Here is an 18,055-nt window from a genome sequence, read left to right as displayed (position 1 = left end):
ATTCATCTGCAGAAAGTTTGCAGTTGGTGCCCCCAAGTTAGTGGAGAAATTCATCTTCAATGTAACCATATGTATATGCATAACATATAGTGAATGCTTAAGTGAGTCTAAACTTTTGATGGGTAGTATATAAACTATACATATTCATTTGGGAAATGACTTCAAAAACACCCCCAAACTATTGCAATAGTATTGCAATAGGTAGGTCGCAATAGTATGTTGCAACAGACTAACGCTATCGCAATGGTTGTTTCCCCTTCAATAGTCACCCCTGTGAAGAAATCCTGACCGGAATGGTCCAATCGCGGCTCTCGGCTATGTTTACAACCTGCTACGTCAAAACGCTGAGTGTGTAAAACGATGTAGTCATTGAAAACAGTGTTGATGGATTATCATAAACAAAAGTACTGCTTCTCCGCTTTTCTTCTTCAAACGAAACGCAAAGTCAGGTTCCTTATTTCTGTTATGACGTACTGTTCACCACGTGCGAATGTTTACTTCGAAAGCTCTACACACTGGTAAGTAGGTGTCGCTGAAAGCTAAACAATACAGCAGGCAGTGTTCAGAGTTTGTAGTGTTTCAGTATTCCTAAGTGACGTCATATCGAGGTTAACCACGGATAGACATGGTTAACCTCTTAGTAGGGGTTTAGCGTAATATATGCTGACATGATCATTTGTGCCAGTGTATATATATTAACCGATAGTTCGATCATTTCAGTCCTACCACTACCATCTGAGACACGACTGCCTGAAATGACAGAGCAGTTGAAATTTCATGTACGGGTATATTGAAAAGTGGGAATCAATGTCACGACTGAACTGACAGCTGAAGTTCTGGTAAGTTTATAATTAACCTTAACGTTATTCAACATGGATAGCTGTTTTACGAGCTGACTTCGACGAGCTTACTTCGACGTGGGACGAATTTGAGCTAAGTGAAAAATAGACAAATCGTTAAAATGTGTAAGCAGAATTTTAATGTGTTTACAAAATTAATATATGACATCATGAGCAGATATACTGACTGACTGAGTTTAGTTTTACGCCGCTTTTAGCAATATTCCAGCAATATCACGGCGGGGGACACCAGAAATGGGCTTCACACATTGTGCCCATGTGGGGAATCGAACCCGGATCTTCGGCGTGACGAGCTAACGCTTTAACCACTAGGCTACCCCACCGCCCCTGAGCAGATATACACAAATGGGATACGATGACATGCACCTTGAACACGTCACCAACTACTAGGGGACCGTTCATAATTTATGGCTGGGGGGTGGGGGTGGGGTGGGGTGAACCCATTTTGTTCTGGGAGGGGGATCAATTCTATACACATGGATTAGCGAGGCCATCAGTTTTGTGCATAAAAATATTTATTTTAAAATAATGCTTTACAATATGGCAAAGGGGGAGGGGCTCATTGATTTTGTACATGACATGCAGGGGGGTCACTTACTTTGAACATAAAAAATGTAGGGGGGGGGCAGTCATGCTTCTCCATAAAAATCATCACACGCACGCACACACACACACACACACACACACCTCTAGCCGTAAATTATGAACGGTCCCTAGGTCCTGACCACGTTAGTCACCTAATACTACAAGCATGGGCTGCTGAAGACCAGTTCTAATTCGTATCTTCACGGGTCATATGTGACTGTAAGGCCTGAGAGCATCCCAACATTGCAAAGTTACTGGTAATGTTGTTTTCATACTTGTTCAAATTATTCATGTTGTCATCCTAAGACATCAGTTAGCAAAATATGGTTCTATTTTAATCTAATTGAACACTATTTATTCACTGGTTATTTATATATCGAGTGGTTGACTGGATAATCCGTCATTTGATCGATCTCACTTGCCTCAGAGACTAATCAGTACTCATAAAAATGAAACATGAAATTAAAGTTGAGAAAGTATGTTTCTTATTATCTTTGTTAAACCATGACATAAACAAATGATGTGAGTGAGTTTAGATTTACGCCGCACTCAGCCATATTCCAGCCATATGGCGGCAGTCTGTAAATAATCGAGTCTGGACCAGACAATCCAGTGATCAACAGCATGAGCATCGATCTGCGCAATTGGGAACTGATGACGTGTCAACCAAGTCAGCAAGCCTGACCACCCGATCCCGTTAGTCGCCTCTTACAACAAGCATAGGTTACTGAAGATCATTATTCTAACCCAGATCTTCACGGGTAACAACTGATGTAGTTTCCTGACTCATGAAACAGCAATGTAAACAACATACTTGCATGTGTGTTTCTACAGGAAGTATCAACAATCGTCTTGATCGAAGTATTAATTAATATTTGCATAATGTTACGATTGTGTCCTATTATATATTGACGACATGATTTTACAAGATGTTAGAGAGTCCACAGGGACTCAGAAAAAGTCCAAATACTTTTTGTAAAAATTCCAATCAAGTAACAATAAGTTATCACTGAGTTCATTTGCAATTTGATTACTGTAACAATTTAAGTGAGTGAGTGAGTTTAGTAATACGTTGCACTCAGCCATATTCCAGCTATATGGCGGCGCTCTGTAAATAATCGAGTCTGTACCAGACAACCCAGTGATCAACAGCACGAGCATGGATCTGCGTAATTGGGAACCGATGACATGTGTCAACCAAGTCAGCGAGCCTGACCACCCGATCCCGTTAGTCGCCCCTTACGATAAGCATGGGTTACTGAAGGCTCATTCTAACCCGGACCTTCACGGGTCGTAACAATTTAAGTGATGATCATGATCCACAATAATATAACAGTTTTAATAATAATATTTAAGTGTTTGACCCCAATTTTGTTGCCCAGGACCCCTGAAAATTAAGAGTATGAGTCCCAGGGACCCTCAAATACAGGAGTCCATGTAAATCCCTGATTATCTATCTGCATATTGTGGGCGATAACCAGCACTTGTTATTAATCATAGGAAGTAGGGTAGCCTAGTGGTTAAAGCGTTCACTCGTCACGCCAAAGACCCAGGTTCGATTCCCCACATGTGTACAGTGTATGAAGCCCATTTCTGGTGTCCCCTGCAGTAATATTGCTGGAATATCGCTAAAAGCTAAAAGTAGCTTAAAAACATACTCACTCACAACTCATCTTCTCCTCCATTTCAGCAAGTCGTATGAGACAAGCCTACCACGACTTTTACAATGCAAAGTAAAGGAGGTGATGACCCCAAAAACGTTTGTCTCTACCATGACAAACGATGGAGAGGCCGTTTTCAGTACTTCATCAATCAAATAAGAGGGAATATCGTACCTGTCATCTACCTTGCCAAGTTCAAAAAGCTTGTGTGTACCTGTAAATCTCCAGGTAATTACCTTCAAGTTTTGCAACTGTCAATTTTGGCAAGCATGTTCATTATAAACATATTTTTAATGTAGTTTGGATTGTGAAGTTAATTGAATCGATTTATGTCATGGAAAGCACCATCCATTATGGTTGTTACATGAGAGATATTTTATCACATTTGTCAGATTTTTATCCTTTCCTGTTACAGAAAAATTTCCAAAGAATTTTAACAAGGTCTTGTCTGAGATTACCATCAAAGACATTCCAAACATAGAGGCCAGGGAGTTTGTGAAATATCTGTATGGGTGCGACATCTGGAAAGAACAACATAGAAGTAGAAGTGCAAAACGTCTCATCTACCTTCTACAATGTGCACTGCGACAAGACTTTGCTCTGATCGATTGTGTTGATGTTAATGCTGATGGCTCCAAGCTTAGCCAGGACATCTGGACATCAGAAACAGCTAGGTTTACAGTGAAGACATCTGAGCGTCGTTTCATGGGGTTTCTTATTGGGCAAAGGGGTCAAAATATCCGTAAAATAGAGAGACAGTTTGGGTGTAAAATAAACCTGAAGGTCGAGTTTGTCAGTGTACAAGACCATACCATTGCTGCTGAGATCAAATACCTTGCACGGAATCCTCTAAATTTGGAGGATGTTTCTCAGTATCTTGTGAAGGAAGCAAATCGGATTGCCGTGGAAAGAGAATACTGTCGACTGAAGGTAGGTGCATGGATTGTTTGTTTGTTATATTTTTATTTTTGTTTGTTTGTTGTTTAACGCCGCATTCAGTAATATTACAGCTATATGACAGCGATCTGTAAATAAATGAATCTGGACCAGACAATCCAGTGATCAACAGCATGAGCATCGAGCGAGTTGTCTACTCAATTGGGATATGATGACGTGTCAACCAAGTCGGCGAGTATCGATTTAAGCAATATTTGCGAGCCATGGCAGCGAGCCTGACCAACCGATCCCGTTAGTCACCTTTTGCGGCAAGCATGGGTTGCTGCTGACCAATTCTAACATGGGAACATAATTGTTTGAGGTTAGAATATGCTTCCATCCCATGAGCAGTTGTCATGGAAACTTTAATGGATCTTGTCAGGCGCTGTAACTGACCTGCACTTGCTGTACTCTAACTGAAATCAGATGTTTTTCTCCGATCCAATACCTCTCCATGTGAAGATCTAACGGAGCCTCCACAATAAAAGAAAGTTCACCTGAAGTGTTTTCCCAATGAGGTGAGCTCAGATCTTCATGCAGAGAGGTATCGTACGAAATGAAAGATCTGATTTCATTTTCAGTGAGATTTGTCGAAAAAGCATGGATCGGTGTTCATTCTTTCACCCTCTGGCTTGCCTTGTCCAAACATTTAGTTGAAGCCTCAGAAATATTGCCAAATGTAGCATTAAAAAACATTCAATTACTGACTTCACTAAACATTAAGGCTAGAATTCTGTCTTTTAAAAGAAGACATTTTGAACTTTAATATCAGATGATGTGATCTTTCTATCAGACGCTGGAGTACTATCGGAGAAAGGGTGAAAGGGCAGTCAGGAAAACGCACCGTTCAAAAGGTAAATAGAATTTGAAGTCTGTCCACAGTTACATAACATTTCTACTTCCTGTTTTGTCTGTTCATTGTTTTACGCCGCACTCAGCAATATTCCAGCTATATGGCAGGCAGCGGTCTGTAAATACTCAATTCTGGACCAGACAATCCATTGATCAACAACATGAATATCAAAATACACAATTGGGATACAATGACATGTGTCAAACAAGTCAGCGAGCCTGACCACGCCTCTTACAAGAAGCATGGGTTACTGAAGACCAATTCTAACCGGATCTTCACTGCCATATAAATCAGCCTGCTAACATAACCACAGTAACCACTCTCTGAATAACTTCTAAACCAATATCTAAGTATCACAGTCCATACTTTCTTGTGTACATGTTACACAGTATTCATAGAAAAATATCCATGCAAAGGTCAATGTACTGGGATAGAAATACATTTTTTTTTAAGTGTGCCTTAGGGCACCAGGCAAAGATTTTAAGTGTGCCTTTCAGAAATCAAGTGTGCCCACATCTTTTTCAAAATAAATGGCTGTAGCAATGATGATGATAATTTGAAGAATTTTGTGACAGGTTCACTTGTTCAATATATCAATCATACACAATTACCTCCTCAATACTTGAACTATCAGTACTCCCATCACTCTAAATGGAAAAACAACCAGATTTTTTTATATCATCCATCATAATTCCAGTGATTTCCTGGGCGATAAAGTCAATAAATGTTTCTGCCTGTTTGTCATTGCGTAAGTGTTTTGTTTTGGGGATTAAATGACTAGAGGTGAGTTATGTCTCTAAAACTTTAGGCGCGTGCCTTGAGGGCACCAAGAACGTTTCTTATCCCTGCCATTTCAGTATTTACTGTGCCATGGCATGCTAATATATGGGGTATTTCGAACCCTGATGTAATTGAACATAGAGATTTTTCTGGGTTACATCTTCTTTTTATTGTAACCCAGAAAATCTCTATGTTCATCAAATATCATCTTCTAAAATGCCAATCAAGCACCTGATGTAATTGTCAAGTCAATTTCAGTTTCTTTCATGTTTAAACTAAATTTGTTAACAAATTTAACTCGTATAAATTTATCTCGCATTTTGTTCTAATTAGGTCTATTTGTCAATTTTCTATGTGTCTTTCGAATACAGTGTGCGATGGAATAGGAAGAAACTGCAAGTGTTGATTTCATGAAATGTTATGTCATTTAAAAGTTCATATATGTTAGTCATTAATATATAGGTCACGTTTTTGTTCAAAATGGTTTCTAAATGATTCTTTTCTTTGGACACTTGCCTTCAAATCTGACAATATATTTACCTATCGAGTTGGAAATCGGACAGGTGAAGAATACTTGTCTGCAACAGCAACGAAACATCTCAGCCCGTTCGGTGATTACAACTCCATAATTACAATGAAACTGCACAATTGAAATTATATGTATACATCAAGGCAAGTGTATTAAGAAGTGAATTGTGTTCAGTTTTATGCAGTTAAGGTTCATGTAGATTGTGGCAAGAATATTATTGCAGTTAACATTGTATATGTTCCGAGCCAAAAATCCATTGGGAAACATTGTGGAACAACCTGTACGCCTGTGTAGCGACAAGTCAAAACATTAATAGTATACAGGTAGTGGAATAGGTGTGAATGTACAGAAGAAACTGACTGTTATGTTCTTTTATTCTATTTGTACAGATGTCAACATCAATGAGAAGATGTCAAACGTCAGGAAATATGAGAAGAGATTCAAAAACAACAACAGGCAGTACGTTCCTACCTTATTACTTGATATAGGGATTCCAAAAAAGGCTACCTTGGTTATCATTTTTGGAAAAAAAATTATTCTGTACAGCACATTTGTGTAGCATCCTTAAAAATAATTATCGGTGTAGCTCAGCATTTTGTTGCGTTAATGCTGTAGTTTAAGTCAAACAACACAAGTGTCATCTCCTTACATGGAGCATCATGGGACTGAGTGAATGTATGACTATATTTTTGTGTTTATAATTCATCATATATGAATGTGGGTTTGTGTTTGCAGACGTCATGGCAGACAAGGGAACGTCTCCAAACTGGATGGGAGTCGCTGCCTCAACTGTTTGGTGGGCTACACTACACCATTGTTTAAGGCTGCCAAGTGCACTTACCATCCGGGATATATAGGTATTAAAATATTTGTTGCCTCATCCAAAGATCTCGGAGACAGAGAGGAAACAAAGCTGCATGTTTGTGCAGATAATCACCCTCATCCATTTAATTTTGAAGTATCATATTATCCTGGTTTGGTTTGATTTGATTTGATCATTCACAAAATGTAAATGGGATAAGGTTCTCCAACTTACGCCCTAAAATTGTGATTGTTTATTTGGTTGTTAATAACATGATTTTACCCTGTTATAGTTGCAGATCAATTGACAAGCACCAATGGGGGCAAGAAGCAGATGCCAAATCACAGGTGGACATGTTGTGACCTGGCAACCCAGACAGCCAACGCTACCTTGGAGGAACATGCACAGACTGGGTATGTATGTGGAGATGCAATACACTGCATCACAATGCTTTTCAGACCATTGTGACATCATCCATGACTATGACATCACAAGAAATGACATCACTTATATCTCTTCAACTGATGTTGTTTAGATGAACATTTACACTGAGGCTACTATTTGTTAGTGTATACAAACAGAAGTAACAGAATGATGTAGGACAATAAGAATCTCACCATCGTGTTTGTTTACATCAAATATATCAATGAACATTCATTGATAAAAGTTTTGAACTCCCATGCAAGCTTTAGACCTTAGGCTTTTATCGAGCCTTGTGACAAATGGATGAGAATCTATTGATTTGGTCAGCAGCTGAAATGTTGCACAGAAGATACAAGGATTCTGATAAGCTACTAGCACCTGAACTACAATGTCACATAGAGAGAAGCTGAGTGAGTTTAGTTTTATGCCGCACTCAGCAATATTCCAGCTATATGACGGTGGTCTTTAAATAATCGAGTCTGGACCAGACATTCCAGTGATCAGCATCGATCTACGCAAATGGAATACAATGATATGTGTCAACCAAGTCAGCGAGTCTGACCACTCGATCCCGTTAGTTGCCTCTTACGACAAGCATGGGTTACTGAAGATCAATTCTAACCCAGACCTTCATGGGTAGAGAGAAGCTGAAATCCACAAGTGCACTCTGTCATAAAGTGGCATAGAAGAAGCAAGCTGTAGTATCAATAAAGACAGCCTTAGCCTATAGATTTCAGCTTCTTATTCCTGCAAGAACAAGTGCAAGGAAATACAGAATGGTTAACACATGTTGGTGTCAGACTTCCCAAAGAGTAATGTCTTTATTTTCCAGGTGTACTGTCGGATTCCATAACTGGCGTCCTGTCGGGAAACAAGATAGGAGAGATATGAAGTCGAGGATTGTGTGTCTGGACGAATCCAGTCTCACTGTGGAGCCAAAGTAGATTCAAATTAGATTAAACAGACTACGATCCCATCTCCCTGGGAGCTGGAGTTGATTATACAAACTACAATCTCAATTTATAGCAGGAGTTGATTCTTTAGAGCAGTTTGTAATGGTGCTCAATCTACATCAACAGTCTCAAACTAAATGCCTGGGTGGAATGAGACGATGCAGTAGATGATGAAACATTATTCTTTTATTGCAACTTGGTCAAGACTCGTGGGACAGTTGTGGCAAGATTCAGTAAAATCAATGTCCAGACATTGAACAAGATCAACAGTTTCTCAAGGATCACTTACTGATTGTTGGACAAAGACTGACCACGCAGGAGCCAGAGTGAAATGACAGTGCCGTTGGAAGGACACTTGACTTAGTTGTGCCCTGCGGAGGAAAAGATGTGAATTATTACTTGCTGTCAGAAACAGGACAAAGAATGGTACAGGTTGTGCAGAGACTTCAGTATGATGAAGCAAATTGTTTCACAGGACTAAGTGAGACACCAGAGATGTTTTTGCAGTATGATTAAATATCTGATCAAATATTTGTACTTCTGAGTGATCAGTACAACAGTGTGATAAGTAGAATATTGTGATCAGTACAACAGTGTGATCAGTACAACCGTGTGATCAGTACAACCGTGTGATCAGTACAACCATGTGATCAGTACAACAGATTTATAGTCTCATGACATCTCCTGAGAACACTAGTGTTTGGAATTGGTTAAAATCTCATAATTGATGATTGGTTAATTACAACCGATCAATCATCGAAAATAATTGGTTAGCGCCATTTATGAAATGTGTTATTGCACAAAAAAATAAAGAAAAAAACATGTAGTTCTTTGGGGGTTTTTTTGGCAAAATTTCACATCTTTAAAGGATGACTAGTATGGAGGAACATAAATTTCTTAGAGTCTTTAAGATAAATTCAATCATGACTTGGAACGAGCTTGTAGTGCTCATGAAATGTAACAGACAAAACCAACCTAGTGAAAAATAGTGTTAATGAAAACAAGTGTGCTAGAATTGTTTGTGTTCAATTATGAGAAAACATGATCGATTGCTTGGTCATTTAGTCACTGCGACCAATCTTCGATTATTTCAATTAATCGGACCACCACTAGAGAACACGCCTTTATCCAAGATCAGCTCCAAGCATCAAGATGTCAGGAACAATGCAGAGTAGACACCCCATGTAAATATTACAATGATTTGGTCAGGAACTACAGAAACAATCAACACAGAGACTATCACACAGCGCTTTATTGAATGCCATATTCCAGTCAAACAGTGTTTCTCACTGGATGCTCCTCTGAATACACTGTACATCTAGAAAGTCTCAGCTTGACCAGAGGGGATATAACATGGAGACAGAAGTAGGCAACATAACTCCCTACACCTGATGACTGGCCTCATGACGAGGCACCTGTTCAAAAGTTCAGAGTAGGATATAAAATCTAATTCCTTAAATTTTGCGACATCCCTGCCCCCTTCCCAAAAATCTAAATTCAAAAAAAGTTGAATTCTTTGCATACTCCCAAATCACTGTCAGGAAATATGACTGACATAACATAAACAATAATCTAGAATGTTAACACAGGGAACAATATATGCTTAGCAGAGACTGAATGTAGTTCATGACAATTAACAGCGAATATCAGGCAAAACCTGGTGCATTACCGTTTACATTACAAGCACTGCTAAGAGCTTGCAGCAGAGTACTGTTGCACTTAACTCAACAGCGATAATGATTTTATTCTAATAAACAGATAGGTGAAATAGGATTGTGTTTGCACATTAAAGTTACTCTAGAAAATTTTAATAAATAAGGTACATTGATTTGACAGATGGAAAACTTGCAGGCCATTACCCCTCTGCTCCTTAAGTTAAGGAATCAACGGGTCCCTACAATTATGAACTTTCAACCAGTGTAAATGTTTCTGATTAATAATTTAGTCTTCATTAGCAAATCCTGCCAAAGTACAGCTGGAACATTGAATAAATGTGGTCTAACACAATATTGTGAACAAATTCAGTTATCAATTTGTTTTACTCCTTGTCAAAAGAGGATAAATATGTTATACAACGAGTTTATATATCTATACTGTTGAATGGCGAAAGAGCTTGTGCAGATAAAGGTGTTTTTGACAAGAAGACATATCTGGACTTATCTTTTTATATATCTATACCATATATACACCACCCATATTTAGAAATTGGGCTTCACACATTGTACCCATGTGGGGAATCAAACCCAGGTCTTTGTCATGTCTTTTTAACCACTAAGCTACCCCATTTTAGTAGTAGTAGTAGACAGATTAAAAATGGTGGTGGGGTAACCTTGTTATTTAAAGCGTTCACCCGTCACTCTGAGGGCCCGGGTTTGATTCCCCAAATGGATTCCAGAGCTCCAGATAAGATTTAGCTCACTGTTTGGAGTGGGTATTATGAATGTTGAGTGGGTATTTCATTTTCCGTTACCCACTGCTTTCAAATATGTGCGTATTTCAGTCACTTTACTCACCTAAGTATTATGTCATTGAGCAAGTTTACTAAGCAGGTATGTTCTGCCTTATGTCATACCTAATCAAAACCAACTTAAATATAATGGAAATGATTTCATAAAAAATCACTCATCCTATACTGACATTACAACACTTGTCCTATACTAACAGACCAACTTGATAGCAATCAATGTCTTTTTCATTATGCAAGCGAATTTTATAAATATATTCCGTACCCATTATTTTAAAACTTTTTGCGTATCTACCTTTTTAAATGCATAATTGGTACGCAACAATTATTTTTCAATGCGTAATTCTATGCGTATTTTACCCGGATCCGCAGCTTATCTGGGCCTCTGGATACAATGTGTGAAGCCCATTTCTGGTGTCCCTTGACGTGATATTACAGGAATATTAAAGCAGCATAACACCCAACTCACTGACTTTGACTGATTAACATAGTGATAATCATAATAATATACTTCACATCTTTCACACCATAAACATGATAAACATTATCCAACCACTTCACAGTTTGGATTCTGTGGATTCTATTGTAAGATTGGCAAAGTCCACATATGGAGCTACATGTCCTGCTGCCATTTCAATATTGCAGGAGACACGTCCCTTGCGCTTTCCCTCACTGTCAACCTCATATCGTGTTCGGTGTTGTAAAGGGTATTTCTGCTCTAATTCCTCCAACGTCAAGCTGCTTTTCAGTATTTCCCCTTCTCCGTAGATATCCGGCACCTTTGGGTACAGCTCATCACCTGCAACAATTGGCATCATCAGATTGGTTGGTTGTTGTTTAATGCCACACCCAGCTGTAAATAATCGAGTCTGGACCAGACAATCCAGTGATCAACAACATGAACACCCATCTACACAACTGGGATAAGATGACATGTGTCAACTAATGTATATTAATATGTATATGGGCCTGTGGCCTTCATACGTAATACAGATTTTGATGATGGTGATGATGTCACCGAGCCTTAGTCACCTCTGACGACAAGCATGGGTTGCTGTAGACCAATTCTAACCTGGATCTACATGGCTCGCTAGGTGACAGTTGATAGATGAATCATGTGAATAATGATAATAATGATAAGCAGCATATGCCATTAATATTCCTGGCAAAAGATCAATGCACTTTTGAATACTATTCTCAACTCCTTTTGGAGTATAAGATATAACATGAGGCAATAGAAGATTAACAGTCAAATTACAACCTTATCCTACAAGGTATCCATTCACTGGTGGATCAACAGGCATATTTCAGACACCTGGCCCCGATTTCTGGAAACAAACTTAAGTCTGAGTTTTGACTTAAGTTAGAGTTTTAACTCAAATTTGAGAAAATGCATTTCCCAGAATGAACTTAAATCGATAATAAACTCAAACATAGTAGACAATTTGAGTTTGGTGGATAGATTACTTAAGATGTTTCGGCTTTTTTATTTAAAAAAATGCAGTTGAGTTTAAAATTCAGCTGATTCAAATTGTCAACTCAGTTTGAAATTTGAGTAAAAACTTAAGTTTGTTTCGAGAAATCGGGTCCTGGTTCAAGAGACCCCACATAAGGTGAGGTGAGGCGAGGTGAGGTGAGGTGAGGTGAGGCGAAATTGGGTTTAACGTCGTGCCTTAGAATATTTCGCTCTTATGACGACGTGCATGCGTGTGTATGTGTACGTGCGGCTGCTTGTACTAGCCCAGACTGAAGCTGGTTTTATAGTGCTAGCCCACTGAGATACCATGCCACAGTGAAGCATGAATACCCCACTCAGACACATTATACCGACTCCGAGCCGATCAGTCCTTGTTGTACCCATTAATGCTGAGCGCCAGGCAGGGACCAACAAGTACCATATTTTAATGTCTTTTGGTATGACGCGGTCGTGAATCGAACCCACGACCTTCCGCTCTCCCGGGCGGATGCTCTAACCACTACACCACGGAGGAGGTCGAGACCCCACATGAAACAGGCAAATCAGAGTGGAACAGGACCAAAGACTAAAGTTAAGGATCCAACCAGTGACCAATCCACTGCACTTCACAACCAACATCGCTTTTCTTCAAGTTCAACTGACTGCGAGCAGTCAGTGACTTATTTCATGGAACTTTGCCTAATTGTGGCCTTTACACAATTTTCCAGATCATGTTCCGGTGCACACTGAACAGGAAACCCAATTCTAGTAAAATTTCTTTCATCTTTTAGGCATAAATTTTCATGCATCAGCACTAAGATCTACCATATATCGCTGTATATAAGGTAAGTTTTAGTAGCTTGAATTACAGGAATGGGTGTAGCCTTATGCACAAGGTAGATGATCTCAAAGGTTTTCTCAAAATGGTAGAGCGCAATAGTGCAGTGGTAAGGTGTCTGCCTATCACGCTAAGGGACCGTTCAGAATTTATGGCTGGGTGGTGGGTGTGTGTGATGATGATTTTTATGGAGAAGCATGTACAATGTGAATGCCCCCCCCAAAAAAAACCCCAAACAAACAACAACAACAAAACAAAACAAAATTAAAAAAATTATGTGCATGTCGTGTACAAAATCAGTGACCCCCCTTCCCCTTCCCATAATTTCAAAATATAATTTTAAACATAATTTTATGTACAAAATTGCTGACCCCCCCTAGTACGTGTGTACAAAATTGCTGGCACGCACGCACACACACACACGCACGCGCACACACACACACACACCGAAAAATGGGTGACCCCCCCTTAAAATCATCATCAACCCCCTAGCCATAAATTATGAACAGTCCCTAAAGGCCCAGGTTCGATCCCTGGTGGAGGCACCTAGGTTCGGGTCCCGAGGTGGGCACATTTATGTAGTATCCTTGGACAAGATACTTAGATCCACATTGTCTCAGTTCACCCGGCTGTAAAATTTGTACCCGTGAGGATGTGCTGGCAATGTGAGTGCTTAGCTCATTGCGCCTAACAGGCAGCATGGCTGTATAATCTTTAGGGAGTTGAAAAAGTATCAGAATGTACGTCAGTGTCCTATGACCGGGGATAGTAATGTCTGTACTGCCGTGAGCAGGCAATGTCACTGGATATGAGTGCCATATATAAGCGGACTATTACAAAATGATGACCAGGGACCAGTTGAGTCGAAAAGTTTTGGGCACAGTGTGACCTGTAAATCTAAAACTAACTGATTGAGTAAATCAACTCACCAGGCATAAGGTACAGGACTGCGTCTGCACATTCAAATCTGACAGGAAGCCATCGTTCAATTCTGTTCCCTGACCGTTCCCGTGACCAGCAGAAGTGAACCAATTCCTCCATACTGCCAATGTTCAGCAAACGAGCCAGTTCGTACATCTGAGGTGGTGCTATGCCTGCCCATCCTCTTTCAAATTCCAGCAAAATATTCAGTGGAGATCCCCACTGTAACAAAAACATTATTTTGAATAAAAACTCCTAATATATAACAGTTAAAAATTTACACTAGTGGCATAAAATCCAGACGATTCTAAGAAGGTTATACATTCTATTGTCAGTGTATGAAATAAGGTCCGTCTGACCACCCGAGACGGGCTAGATTTCTGCCGGACGGTCTAATTTTAAAGCTATCCAGCCCGATGGACGAGTGAAAAAAATATATTCAGATAACGTGTCCACTGGCACTGTCTATTAGTGCTGGGAATTGGTTAAAATCTCATGATTGATGATTGGTTCATTACAACCGATCAATCATCGAAAATAATTGGTTAGCGTCATATATGAAATTTTCCTGATTATTTTTGTTAATGGACAAAAAAAATAAAGAAAAAAACTTGTAATTCTTTGGTGTTTTTGCAAATTGCACAAAATGCATTTGCAAATTTCACATCTTTCAAGGATGACTAGTAGGTTAGGAACATTAATTTCTTGGAGTCTAAGATAAATTCAATCATGACTTGGAACAAGCTTGTAGTGCTTATGAAATGTAACAGACAAAACCAACCTTGTGAAAAATAGTGTTAATGAAAACAAGTGTTCCAGAATTGTTTGTGTTCGATTATGAGAAAACATGATCGATTGGTTGGTCGTTTAGTCACTGCGACCAATCTTCGATTATTTCAATTAATCGGACCGCCACTACTGTCTATTTGGTATTTAAGAAGGACTGGTTAACTTACCAGCCCAGATGTCTGGCTGGGTTTTTGGCTTATTTCATACACTGCTATTGTATAGACTGATGTTAGCTGAAATGGTAACCCACTCAGCCACTGTTAGGTCCGCAAAAATGGAAGTCTATCAACTGGTAGTCAAGATCACATACTTTGTGTTCCACTCTGACAAGTGTAAATTGGCATCACTCCGATGGATGCATAACCGTGAAATTCTGGGTAAGAATATGTCTTCAGCAAGCCATGCTTGTCGTAAAAGGTGACTGGGGTACAACTAGTTGTCGGCAGATATGTACCTGTATACAGAAATGTACCGTAAAACAATGTCAAAATACAGAAACGTACCCAGTACCCTACACAGTGGACGAGTCCATCTTCTGCAACCCAAAACTGAAGCCGTATGTAGTTGTTCCCCGTTCAACTGATTGCGAGTGATAAAGTGCTACAAGTAATATTCCTTACTTTGTATACTTGTTTCTTACATAATGCAATCAAATGCATCCAATACAACAGTATGACAGTTCTGATCAAGAAAAGGGCACAATGCAGAATGGAATCGTTCTAGGGTACGTTTCTGTATTCTGATTTTGGCTATGGTACGTTTCTGTATAAAGAATGAGTGAGTGTGTTTAGTTTTACATCGCACTCAGCAATATTCCAGCTATATGGCAGCGGTCTGTAAATAATTGAATCTGGACCAGACAATCCAGTAAGCAACACCATTGTCTACACAACTGGGATATGATGACATGTCAACCAAGTCGGCGAGTATCGATTTAAGCAATATTTGCAAGCCAAGTCATCGAGCCTGACCAACCGATCCCGTTAGTCACCTTTTACAACAAGCATGGGTTGCTGCAGACCAATTCTAACCCAGATCTACATGGGAACAAAATTGTTTGAGGGTAGAATAGGCTTCCATCCCATGAGCAGTTACCACGGAAACTTTTAATGGATCTTGTCCGGTACTGTAACTGACCTCTACTTTGATCTGCGTAATTCGGAACCGATAACATGTCAACCAAGTCAGCGAACCTCACCACCCGATCCCTCTGTATAAAGAAACGTACCTCGGGTACACATAGGCAGTACCCGTGCCGACAAAGACCCTTCATGGATCGGGTGGCCTTGCTGACTTGTCCAGACTCAATTTAATGCAGATCACCATCCTATAAGCTGGAATATTGCTGAGCGCTGCATTAAACAAACAAAACCCATGACTGAAAGCTCTGAAGACACAATGCTTGGTCAAATGAAACGTACTTGATGACGCTATAAGCATGACAATAGTTGTTCATCATAAACATCAAATTGTCAGATTCCTCTTCATCATTGTTCATTATTCGTACCTGACTATGGACAGTTTCTCCCTTGTCCTCAGCCACATCTGGTTTTTCGTCCACACAACACAGAAAGAAGGCTGTGTCGTATCTTCTGGGTTTACGATGAAGAATGATCTCCTGGGCTGGTGTCAGCCAGTCTGACCACTCATACAGTGACCACACGTCTGGTACAATATTCATATCACGACACATTGTGATGAATTCTGAAGCGTTTTCTTCAACTCTCTTCCTCCAAGTATTAATGTTTGAATCTGATTTCAATGCATTGCCGTATGTTGGAGAGTCTACATTAATCACAGTCGTTTGCTTCATGTCGGAAACATTTCTCGCTAGCAGAACGCCCGATTCTTCAAACGTTTCTCGTATGGCACATATCCTGAAAGCTATTTCACTGGGTATTGTAGTGAATTCTGCATCTCGAATTCGATTAAACATCGGTGCCCCTGGTCCATTTCCCTTCACAAAATTGAACAGGTTGGACCTTGAAAGTTCGCCAGCTTGACCTAATATGTCGTACCATTCTTTAGAAAAGTCTGCATCACTTGCTACTCCGCCCGGGAAGACATAGAGATTAGGCATAAAAGTTGACTTGCTGCTTCTTTTCAGCATCAGTGTCTCAAAGTTATCTCCCTTTGGTTCAGCGGTCGTCTGACTTGAGCCCACTGGTTTAAAAGTTATACGACCGCGGCATCTGTTTGCTGAAACAAGAATCAGAGTAGCGGCCTCTCGCCATGATTTCAGAAGAGCAGCCATGATCGCACTCTGACAATATGTGCACTTATCTCTGACGACTGCTATTAGGGCTCGAAACAGCTGAGCCTACACAAACACTGCCATCTTGGAGTCACAGGGGGCAAAGTCCATCGAGCTCCTAACACCGCATTTAAGAGGAGTCGGCACGGCTCAAATGGGCTTGGCTCTGGGTTTCGTTGTTCAAAACAACCTTAGCTATAACGTCAACCTCAAACACTAAGGTTAGAGTTACGATCACCTTAAGAAAAAATTACGCCTGTTGCACAAAACAACCTTAGGCGCTTAGGGCAACCTTAACTCGGACTCGAGCCTTAGCCGTAACCTTAACTAAGGCCGAACTCTTCAGCGAAGGTTGTTTTGAACAACGGAGCCCTGGGTGCCGTTGTACAAAACAACCTTAGCGCTAAGACTACCTTAAGTCTATGTTAAGGTATGGGAGTTACGGTCACCTTAGCGTCGATCCCATAAGCAAAACTTCATCGGTCCGATAATGTACGTCGGGTCATTATAGCTAAAATACATGAAATTATCATGAAACGGCCCTCCCATTATCAGAAATTTGCGGTCCGCTGCAAATGATATTGGACCGCTCAACCTTAACGACGGGCCACTATCAGTTCTGTTGTCAAGTGACGTCATAGTTCGACATTAATTTGCTTTCGACTGGCAGATATTCTGGGTCAAACAAGTCAAAGCAACCCAAATTCCCGCTTCAAATAGCGGTAATATTGGCTTTCTTGCTGGTGCTAACCTTAACAATTGCACTATTAAGACTGTTGATGGACCAAAACCGAACACTGTCATAGTTTGACATGCTGCAGGCTATGGTCTTGTCAAAGGCCAAGGTCGAATATCGTCACTTTCTGTTGTGACGTCACTTGAATTGTTCGATGACGTAATTGCATTCGGGCAGTCAGGCCCGTCAGAAGTTGATTTTGGTAAACTTACAGT

General features: G+C 40.0%; 2 protein-coding genes across 2 annotated transcripts; one reads left to right on the top strand and one right to left on the bottom strand.

The window, feature by feature from the left end:
- The first annotated feature begins 583 nt into the window (after nucleotides 1–583).
- On the top strand, nucleotides 584–8,919 carry LOC124252770. Its single transcript, XM_046686426.1, has 8 exons — nucleotides 584–839; nucleotides 3,136–3,334; nucleotides 3,522–4,036; nucleotides 4,836–4,896; nucleotides 6,594–6,663; nucleotides 6,940–7,061; nucleotides 7,299–7,419; nucleotides 8,262–8,919. The coding sequence occupies exons 2-8, from the start codon at nucleotides 3,172–3,174 to the stop codon at nucleotides 8,371–8,373; spliced, it is 1,164 nt and encodes a 387-aa protein (XP_046542382.1). The 5' UTR covers nucleotides 584–839; nucleotides 3,136–3,171; the 3' UTR covers nucleotides 8,374–8,919.
- Nucleotides 8,920–11,180: 2,261 nt separating this feature from the next.
- LOC124252768 (acyl-coenzyme A diphosphatase NUDT19-like) lies at nucleotides 11,181–17,197 on the bottom strand. Its single transcript, XM_046686425.1, has 3 exons — nucleotides 16,358–17,197; nucleotides 14,070–14,283; nucleotides 11,181–11,645 (listed from the first exon to the last, which is right to left on the bottom strand). The coding sequence occupies exons 1-3, from the start codon at nucleotides 17,102–17,104 to the stop codon at nucleotides 11,404–11,406; spliced, it is 1,203 nt and encodes a 400-aa protein (XP_046542381.1). The 5' UTR covers nucleotides 17,105–17,197; the 3' UTR covers nucleotides 11,181–11,403.
- Nucleotides 17,198–18,055: the final 858 nt, after the last annotated feature.

The sequence above is a fragment of the Haliotis rubra genome, unplaced genomic scaffold (assembly GCF_003918875.1).
Source record: "Haliotis rubra isolate DU_JTF1 unplaced genomic scaffold, ASM391887v1 Scf523, whole genome shotgun sequence".
Taxonomy (NCBI): Eukaryota; Metazoa; Mollusca; class Gastropoda; order Lepetellida; family Haliotidae; genus Haliotis; species Haliotis rubra.
Note: the sequence above shows the minus strand (reverse complement) of the source record. Positions and strands in the feature narration are given on the sequence as shown.